The following is a 10,976-nucleotide window of genomic DNA, read 5'->3' on the forward strand; positions in this document are numbered from 1 at the left end:
TACCAACACCACGTGGAATTTTTCTTCACTTAACTTCTTATTAACTGATTTGTACTTACCCTCACTGCAGTGTTCTTGATCAATCCTCTGAGCCTCCTGATAACCCCCAATTCTGCCAGATTCTTTGGACCGGAGAGACCCTTCGGCAGTGGTGCCACACTTCTGAGACTCCAAGACCTCCCCAAAACCAACAGAATTCGTTATCCAAATTGTCACAAAAAACGCTTACCTTTTGTTTGGGTGCACCCTTAATTCTGTTAGCCTTGTGGGGGTCCCTAGAGGACTGGGAAGCGTCCCCAATCTGCCATTTCCTTTCCGCGGGTCTCTTTCCGTTCCTGCTGTGGTCGCCAATTTTGTCATGGTTTCTCGTGCCCCACAAACGACCAGGAGACGCAGAAGATTCTTCAAGAAGTATTAAACTTTAATTTGCACATCAAAGCTGAGACAGTCATTGAGCTAGTCGCTGACTGCCCACCGATCCTTGTACATAGCATTTTTTATAGCAATCTCCTGGTTTAGTTGTATTAGCATATCCAATCGGTCTACAGTTGTGTCTCACAAGTACATCCAAGTTCAAAGCTGACTACATAGTTTTGGTTACACAGCCAACAATGCAACTTTTTATACTCCAATACTAGCAGGCTATTCCATGACCTTTTCCAAACTCTAGAGGAATCCTGTTAGAGGCATAAATACACTGCTACCATTATCCCCACAACTTTCCTCAGTGGAAACATTGGTAACCATTACTGAAGGAAATATCAAGGAAATGTTTTTCCTAAGAAAATAGATAGAATTTGGAATTCATAAGTTACATGGAATGGCTCAAACAAATAACACAGGTGAATGTAAATGAAACCTAGACAAACACAAGAATTAGAAAATAATACAGGATAGGTTGAAAGGAAGGAGAAGGAATTTATGGAGCATAAACACCAGCAAAAATCAAATAGCACAAATGGCCTGTCTCTGTGCTGTAACCTCAATGTGGTTCTGTAAAATTCACCCGCAGTTTGTTTTTATATGTAAGTTTGGTGGATAACCGTGAATAAAGATTCATTATGATGATGAAACTTATTACTATTGGCTATTTAACTTGCTTTAACTAAAATAATTTTACTTGTTTCTTTACAAATCACAATAGCTGGAGATACTGATAGAAAGGCACATCGAACCGTCTCCGAGGATCAACATGTTAAATCAGTGTCAAAGGATTCTTCACTTATTAATCAGGAAATTATGTTAAAAATCCTTGCAGAGAAAGCTCCTCCTACTCAACATGAAGCCTCAACATCCATGTCAATGACAAGGCAACCTTCTGTACAGCAGCAAGTTACCCCAGTTGCAAATGAAACTGGTCCTTGTCAAGAAACTGCTTTAGCTCCAGGAGAGAATTTCCGTAGGGCACCATATGTTTGTCAAGATGCCCTACCTGTTTCCTATGAACCTATGATTAGGACACCATATATTTGTCATGAACCAGTACCTATTCCATGTGAGCCTTTAATTAGGGCTCCATATTATCAAGAAATCATATCTGCTCCATATGACTCCTATATGAGGGCCCCATACTTTGCTCAAGAAGCTATTCCTGCTCCATTTGAGCCAGTGATTTTAGCTCCAACAGTTCGTCCAGAACCTACCGCTGTTCCTGTTCCTGTTCCATATGAAACTCTGATTATGGCTCAGCCTCCTCATCAAGGTCCTGCACCTGGACTTGCTCCATATGACTATGGGGTTAAAAGTTCACCAATTCATCAAGAAATGTTGCGTCCCACATATGAGCCACCAAGATCACCTAGTCATCAAATATCTGTACCTGCTGTATGTGACACCAATACATTGTCTGCTTCACCACCGTCTGAACCTGTACGTCAGACTGTGTCTTCACCTCGTCAAGTAGAACCTACACCTGTTCTATATAGTAGCAAAACCTTGGGAATGTGTCAGGCATCTGCCTCGATTATATCCTCACCTGCTCAAGTTTTATCCCCACCCACATCTCAATATGAAAATAAATCTCCATCTGCTTACCAAGCACCAATGACAGCTCAATATCAGTCTCCACCAATTTACTCACAACCCGTACCATCTCCATTTCAACCTTATTATCAAGCAGCTCCTCAATATGCAAATATGTCTTCTGTTGTTTACCAGCCCTTATCATCTCAATATAGTAAAAGGTCTCCACCTGTTTATCAACAGACCACATCTCCTCAATATCCATTAATCAGCCAGCAATCAGCACCTCTTGGATATGATTCTTGTCCTCCATCAATTGAGGATAAGCCTGGTTATCAGTCAATCGCTGTTGAGACTTCATTATCTCGACAGGTTCCACAATTGTCAGCTGTTGCAACTGGTGAGATCATATCTGTTTGTGAGGATCATTCATGTGATCAATGCAAGAAGGTACCATCCATTCAGCAAGTTCAGATGGCTCCTTCTGGCAATGTGACGTCTTTTTGTGAAGAGCATTCATGTGAGCATTGTAAAGAGGCTGCACTTATGACTCAAGAAAAAATCTGTACAAGTGGTGGTATCACAGCTGATGAATGTAAAACGACGCCATCTGCTCCAAGTGGCGATGTCTCAGCTGTTTGTAATGAACATATATGTGATCAATGCAAGAAGTCATTTTCTTGTAAGAAGTTATCTTCTGCTGCAAGTGGTGATGTCTTAGCTGTTTGTAAAGAACATTCATGTGATAAATGTAACCAGGGGTTAGCTAGTCATCAACAATTATCCTCTGTTTCAAGTGGTGATGTCTCAGCAGTCTGTGAGGAACATTCATGTGATTTGTGTAAAAAGTCTACTCCTCAAGGAGCAACTTCTCCAAGTGGTGATATCTTAGTTGTTTGTGAAGAACATTCATGTGATCAATGCAAAACATCATCTGCTGATCAACAAGTATCTTCATCTCCAAGTGACAAGGTCTCGGCTGTTTGTGAAGAACATTCATGTGATCAATGCAAACAGTCATCAACAGATCAACCAATATCCTCATCTCCAAGTGGTAAGGTCTCAGCTGTTTATGAAGAACATTCATGTGATCAATGCAAAAAGTCATCTACTGATCAACGAATATCCTCATCTCCAAGTGGCAAGGTCTCAGCTGTTTGTGAAGAACATTCATGTGATCAATGCAAAACATCATCTACTGATCAACGAATATCCTCATCTCCAAGTGGTAAGGTCTCAGCTGTTTGTGAAGAACATTCATGTGATCAATGCAAAAAGTCTTCAACTCTTCAACAATCAGCCTCTGCTCCAAGTAGTGATGTTTCAGCTGTTTGTGAGGAGCATTCATGCGATCAATGCAAGAAGTCAGATACTCAACAAGTATCCTCAGCTTCAGGTGGCAAAGTCTCAGTTGTTTGTGAAGAACATTCATGTGATCAATGCAATAAATCAGATATTCAACCATTATCCTCTGCTGCAAGTGGCAATGCCTCACCCGCATGTGAGGAACATTCATGCGATCTATGTAAGAAGAAGTCAGCAAGCAGTCGACAGTTTTTATCTGCTCCAAGTGGCAATCTCTCACCAGTCTGTGAAGAACATTCATGTGATCAATGCAAGAAGTCGGATGCTCAACAAGTATCCTCAGCTCCAAGTGGCAAAGTCTCAGTTGTTTGTGAAGAACATTCATGTGATCAGTGTAAGTCAGACACTCATCAACAAAGATCCTCTGCCCCAACTGGCAATGTCTTACCCACTTGTGAGGAACATTCATGTGATCTATGCAAAAAGAAGTCAGCAAGCAGTCAACAGTTTTTGTCTGCTCCAAGTGGCAATCTCTCATCAATCTGCGAAGAACATTCATGTGATCAATGTAAAAAGTCATCAGATTTTCAAGGGTTATCATCTGCAGGTAGCGGTGACTTCACATCTGTGTGTAGAAAACATTCATGTGATCAGTGTAAGAACTCATCAACCTCTCAACGGGCTTCACTTGCTCCTAGTGGTGATCTTTCAGCTAGTTGTGAGGAACATTCATGTGACCTATGTAAGAAGCCATCTTCCAATCAACAGGTATCGTCTGCTCCAAGTGGCTGCCAAGACCCTTCATGTGATCAATGCAAGAAGAAGTCATCCAATTGTTTAATTGTCTTTTCTGCTCCAAGTGGTGACGTATCAGCTGGTTGTCAAGAACATTCTTGTGATCAATGTAAGAAACCATCATCAACTTCTCAGTGGGTTTCATCTGCTCCAAGTGGTGATCTCTCACCTATTTGTGAGGAACATTCATGTGACCTATGTAAGAAGTCATCTACCAATCAGCAGTTCATGTCTGTTCCAAGTAGTGACCTCTCAACAGGCTGCCAAGACCCTTCATGCAATCAGTGCAAGAAAAAGTCATCCGCCTCTCAACAGTTTTTATCTGTTCCAAGTAGTGACCGCTCAGCTGGTTGTCAAGAACATTCATGTGATCAGTGTAGAAAAGCATCTTCATCTGGTCAAGGTTTTTCATTTGCTGCAAGTAGAAATGTCTCATCTAGCTGTCAGGATCCTTCTTGTGATCAGTGTAGGAAGGTGTCCTCCACTTGTCAAGATTATTCATCTGGTCTAAGTATTAATGCCTCAAGTAGTTGCCAAGACCATTCATGTGATCAGTGTAGGAAGGTGTCATCCACTTGTCAAGATTATTCATCTCCAAGTACCAATGCCTCTTCTAGTTGTCAAGATCATACATGTGATTTATGCAGGAAGATATCTTCTACTCAAGGTTATTCATCAGCTCCAACGGGTGAAGCATCATCTGTTTGTCAAGAGCACACATGCGATCAATGCCAGAGCGAGTCATCTGCTCATCAAGACTTTAACTCAGCTGTAAGTTGCAATGCCTCTTCTAGTTTTCAAGAACACTCATGTGATCAATGTAAAAAGTCATCATCTACTTGTCAAGATTATTCATCTGATCCAAGCCGCAGTGTCTCATTTGGTCTTCAAGAACATTCATGTGATCAATGTAGAAAGGACGTATCCACTAGTCAAGAATTTAAACCATGTGGAGTATGTGCAGAATGTGTCTCAAAAAGCTCTAGTCAGAATTTAAGAAGTGGTCAAGACATTCAGGTTCCCACTTTGCAGTGTTTGTATAAAGCTTCATCTTCTGCAGCTGGTCCACAGTATAGCACATCAACTGATCCATCAACAACTTTTAGTCCACAGAACAGTATATGCAAGGCTCCACCCTTTAATCAAGGAAGTCCTGATAGAGGTATTTATGACACAGTACCCACCAATAAGCCACTTTTCATGCATCTTTCCACAAAATGTTGCATTGTGAACTACAGCGATTCAGCAACATGTGTTGATCCTGTAACTTACCATGAATCCACAATTCACCAAGTGTCAGAAATCCACTTGAAGGATAAATCGGGAACAGTTAGTGATAGAGCAGCTAAAGAAGAGACAGAGAGTGATGTATGTCCTCTTGAGGAAACTGCAGAAGAAGACAACAAAGCAGAGGAAGTATTACCCTGTACTCTGTATGAAGAAGACACATCCTATCATAGCTCTACAGATTCTGTATGTGGGAGATCAGAAGAAGATGCTCAGGAAAAAATATGCACTAGTGAAACAGATGCCGGTAAGGAAGATACAAATATTTGAAGATTAAATGATTGAACAAATGTTTCTGAACGTAAGAACAAACAAGTTGATCAGTTATCAGCTTCTAGTGACCAATGAACCCTAACACTGTCTAACAAAAGGGAAGGGAGATACTAGCAGTGAATCTGGATTGGAGAAATTATGATTTACTTTCCATCTGATCCAACTGATTTAAAATTTCAAATTTGTGCCTGACAGAGTCACTCGCTTAAAACCGCGTACCTGCCTTGGATTTAAAACTTGCCTGAATGTTGCTGTGACTAATACGCATTCTCCTAACATATCCTTTTGTTTCAGTTTGGGGGTTTAAGGTAACATTAAGGAAAAGGCAGAAAACAATTAAAAATATGAAATCATAATTATAGCATGAGCCCCTATGCAGTTGTAAACCTAGGCCATCTAGAGTGTTGGTATGTTAGTGTCTCAGCCAAGTCAGAATTGCCAGAAAATTAATCCAGAATCCAAACATAGATGATGCAAGAATGCTCACTGGGCTTCAGATGGTAAAGATGGGCATTCCCGTCCACTGAACATGTTTACTGCACAACAACATCCTTTCACAAAGAATTCCCCTAGTGTATGATCACTTCTCTCCATTCTCTAGCCCTGTGATTACAAAGGTCATGCAGTCAGTTTCCACTAATCATAAGGTCATTCTGATTGGGAGAGTGGCCTGCAATCTGTTAATGAAGTCACACTGTTAAAAACTACTAGGCCTTCTCTGATCTAGGGTGGCTTCAGCCTGCCAGGCATTTATAATTCTGTTGACTTTGAACCCAGGACAGATCCTTTTATAAGTGCATGTTCCAATTATAGCTTGTGGTACAATGTTAGGAAAATATTACATAGAACATTACAGCACAAGAATAGGCCCTTCAGCCCATGATGTCTGCACCAAACACAATGCAAAATTACCGCTGCCTGGACATGGTCCACATCCCTCTATTCCCTGCATATTTGTATCTATCCAGCAGCCTCTTAAACATCACTATTGTTTCTGCTTCCACTACTACTCCTAGCAGCCCATTCCAGGCACCTCCTGCTCTCTGTGTAAAGAAAAAAAACATGACTTGTACACCTTCTTTAAAATTTCTCTTAAACTAGAGAAAAAATTTGCTCAAATACATGAAGTTTAAGATCAAAGCATTGATGAAGGAACAGAGTAGTATATTTAAATTTCTAGGGGAAACTAAACTTGGATGTACCGTAAGTTGCATGGTTACAGCTAAACTTGGAAAAAAAACAAATGTGAGGCATGGAATTTACTGAGTGAAGCCACAGAGAGACCATAAATTATGTTATAGTAAAGATATTTAAGCACCTATGTACAGGAATCACTAAAAGCTAAATGAGATTCCATTTCATAAGGATTGGGAACTAAGCGATGGTGATGCTTTAAAGCATTGGTCAGATTCTATCTGTCAAAGTTGAGCTTATTGCCATCTACACAACTGCATTTATGCACAGGTGCAATAAAAAATTTACTTGCAGCAGCATTCCGGAGATGACATTCACAGGAAAAACATAAAATTATACAGCAAAGGACACAATTAGAATTAAAAGACAATTATAGTGTAAAGTGGACATAGTGTTGTATATGAGTCCTGAGGAAGGGTCTCGGCCCGAAACGTCGACATCGCTTCTCCCTATAGATGCTGCCTGGCCTGCTGTGTTCCACCGGCATTTTGTGTGTAATATAGTGTTGCTGTGCTGAGGTAGTGACTAGGATTGTGCTGGTTGGTTGAAGAAATGATTGGCTGAAAGGAAATAGGTGTCTTGAACTTGCTGAAGAGGGACTGGAATAAAACAAGTAATTTTAGATGCTGAATCTCTGGGAAACTTTGGAATTAGATGGGTACTTTGCAGATCCACCTACATGGTTCTAGATTTAAATTAAATCATTTGGTTTAATAATCTTAATGAGGAGAAGTGATATGATAGAAATCATATCCTAGCATCCAGATGTCATTCAGCAATATGATTTTCTTCTTTGAAACATTTGATGGCTTTCTTGTTGGCATATTATTGGGCTAATGATCTGGAGACATGATTTCAAATCCCAAATTTGCAATTTGAGAGTTTTAATTCAATTTCATTAAATAGCTGATACCACTAAAGTGACAGTGAAGCTGCTGGTTTGTGATTAGAAAGAAGTTGACTGGTTCATTACTGTTACTTTGCCTGATTTGGGAGTGCTTCCTGTGTGGGTAGCTCTTAAACATTCTGAGTTGAATCTGCATAATAATAGTTCATTATAAATAGCCACAATAAAGAATCCTCCTGCCCAGCATCAGTGTGGCCTTAAATTGATTACATAAATTACAGTACTAGGCCAAGTGGGGTGAGAACCTGTCTTGGCAACAACACTCACATTCTTTGAAAAAATTAGAAAAAATGGAGCTCATTTGAATCTTGCATTTTCTCTCTCACTCTCTCTCTCCTTCTCTCTCCACTTACCCTCTTCTCTCTCTGTCTCACTTAACACCTACAAGCACGCATGCACGCACACACGCACGCACACACACACACACATGATAGAATTCTGACTGATCAGAGGAAATGAAAAGCTGTTTTCTAAAGGCCATCCTGCTAAGATACAAATAACATGATTGGGATTTGGATATTGTTAGATTCATAGTCATACAACATGGAAAAAGGCCATATGGCCCATTACATCCACACAGGCCAGTGGGCACTTGTCTATATTAATTCCATTTTCCAATGGTTGGTCCACAGCCTTCTATGCTTGACAATTCAAGGACTTTCCTGGACACCTCTTAAGTGCTGTTAGTGACTGCTTCCTCAAATATCCCAGTATTCTCTGATTGGAAAAGATTCCCCTCATAGCCCCTCTTGATCTCTTTTCCCCTCTTGATCTCTTTTCCCCTTTCCCTAAATCTATGTCAGACTAATTGTGATTTTTAAACACAAGGGATTTTATAGATGCTGGAAATCTTGAATGTCCCACACAAAATGCTGGAGGAACTCAGCAAGTCAGGCAACACCTATGGAGGGGAAAACACAATCTGTGTTTAAGGTTTAGCCCTTTCATCAGGATTAGAAGGAAGGAAGGGGGCAGAAGCTAGAATAAGAAGGGGGTGGGGGAGGAGACCAGGTGAGGGAGAAGGTGGGTTGCTGGGAGAGGGGGAATGAAGTAAGAAGCTGGGAGAGATACGTGGAAGAGATAAAAGCCTAAAGAAGAAGGAATCCTAAAGATAGGAGAAGACTGAACCATGGAAGAAAGAGAAAGAGGAGGGGAAGCAGAGGGAGCTTTAATACATTTGATACTGAGATGAGTGTCACATCTACTATTTCAGTAGTCAGTTATCCATTCACAATTCTGCTTCCAGATTGTTCTCTTTCCCTGCCTCAGCTCAGTGGCTGCTGAAACTATGAGCTGCACAATGTAACTTTAAGAAAATATATTTTAGGAAAGAGTCTATATCCTGAGGTTAAACTGTGCTCCTTAGCAATCCATGCAATTTGCCTGGATAAAAACTTCACGCATTCAAATCTCTACCATCAATATCTTGTCCCAAGTTAAGTTTTACCTCATTGGTCACACAATCTTTCTGGTAATCATGCTCTTGGGACACCCTTCGCAAAAGCTTGCAGCTTTCTCCATCAGTCGTCCTTTCGTCTTTGTTATGGTTAGTGTTGTTTATGAGAATTTTGGTTTAATTCACATGATATTTGCTTTCCAATATAGGTATTCAGGAGTTTGAAAAGTCTGATGATGGTGATAGTTGCCCATTACATTCATCTAGTAAAGATGAGGTTTCAACACCTTCGCCCACTGGGAGAACATCAGATTCCAGTGCAGTTTGCCCTCTAGAAGAAAGTTCTTCAAAGACAGCAGCAGCTGCAAAGACTGATTCTGCAGAAGAGGATCTTATTGCATCTTGTCCAGAGGGAAAGGATGCTGAGGGAAATGACAAACAATTACCCTGCCTTGTTGATAAGGGCTTTAAACTAGTATATGGTAGAATTGATCAATTGGGAACTAAGATGGATGATCTAATTGGCAGTATTAAAAATCTTGCTGATGTTATGTCCAAGGAGCAAAGTGCAGAAGGGAAACGCCAAGGAGCAGAACCTACCACAGATAGGTCAAAAGTAGCATCACCAGAAGCAAAATCTCCAGAAACAACAATACCTGCATTAACACCTCCAGGAGCAACTTCACCTGGAGCAAAGTCCCCAGGAGCAACTTCACCTGGAGCAAAATCCCCAGGAACAACAACACCTGGAGCAAAATCTCCAGGAACAACGACACCTGGGGTAACAACACCAAGAGTAACAACACCTGGGGCAAAATCCCCAGAAACAACAACACCTGGGGTAGCATCACCAAGAGTAACAACACCTGGGGCAAAATCCCCAGAAACAATGACACCTGGGGTAGCATCACCAGGAGTAACAACACCTGGGGCAAAATCCCCAGAAACAACAACACCTGGGGTAACAACACCTGGAGCAAAATCACCAGGAACAACAACACCTGGGGCAGCAACACCTGGTGCAAAATCACCAGGAACAACAACACCTGGGGCAAAATCACCAGAAGCAACGACACCAGGGGTAACAACACCTGGAGAATCATCACCAGGAGCAATGACACCTGGAAAAATGACACCAGAAATAGTTGCATCAGTTACAAAGACACCAGAAGCAGTAACCCCAGATCAAAAGACACCAGAAACAACAAGTCCAGGAGCAAAAACTCCAGAACTGGAAGCAGAAGCAGTAGAAGAAAAAGAAGATTAAATGACAGAACCAGGACAACATTTCATCCTACCTTCTTCCAACCTTCTTAAGCAAAGACTTAAGAAAAAAAGGTTGAAGACAATAAGTTACGATAGTGAAACCTGGTACTTTAAAGAAACATGTATTAATGTGCGCAATAAAGATCTTCTTGCCAATTGAGTTCTCTTTTCTTTGAAATATCCTAGATAAAAGTTTTCATTAATTACAAACAATATGTTTAATACCTGTTTATACCTTTACAAAATCACACATATTATGAAACTTCTACCTTGGTCACACTTAGGATTCAAAGGGAATTTGGATACATAATTTGAGAAGGAATGTCATTTAAGGATCCATTGATGAGCTTAGACAATAAAGACTGAAAGGGAACATAAGTTCTTGGAAACTCCTCTAAAGTCCTTTTACCAGGGGCTGGGCCAAAAGAGCAAGATTAGCACGATTTACCAGGATGTTGCTTGGATTTGGAGGCCTGAGTTACAAGGAGACATTGCTTAGACTAGGGCTATTTGCTGGAACATAGCAGTTTGAGGGGCGACCTGGTAGAGATAAATAAGATCCTGAAAGTCACGGACTTTGGATGTCCATTC

General features: G+C 40.7%; 1 protein-coding gene across 3 annotated transcripts in view; it reads left to right on the forward strand.

The window, feature by feature from the left end:
- The window catches only part of LOC140727790 (uncharacterized), a 53,070-nt gene extending 42,525 nt beyond the window's left edge, over positions 1 to 10,545 (forward strand). For 2 of the 3 annotated variants that reach the window (XR_012098928.1, XM_073045558.1), the window contains exons 5-6: positions 1,145 to 5,596; positions 9,329 to 10,545. Coding sequence is in view for 2 of the 3 variants with exons in the window: in XM_073045558.1 (XP_072901659.1) it covers positions 1,145 to 5,596; positions 9,329 to 10,386 (5,510 nt within the window). In the remaining variant the exon portion in view is untranslated. The remainder of the gene's footprint in view (positions 1 to 1,144; positions 5,597 to 9,328) is intronic. The other variant, XM_073045566.1, reaches the window with a different exon arrangement.
- Positions 10,546 to 10,976: the final 431 nt, after the last annotated feature.

The sequence above is a fragment of the Hemitrygon akajei genome, chromosome 1 (assembly GCF_048418815.1).
Source record: "Hemitrygon akajei chromosome 1, sHemAka1.3, whole genome shotgun sequence".
Classification (NCBI taxonomy): Eukaryota; Metazoa; Chordata; class Chondrichthyes; order Myliobatiformes; family Dasyatidae; genus Hemitrygon; species Hemitrygon akajei.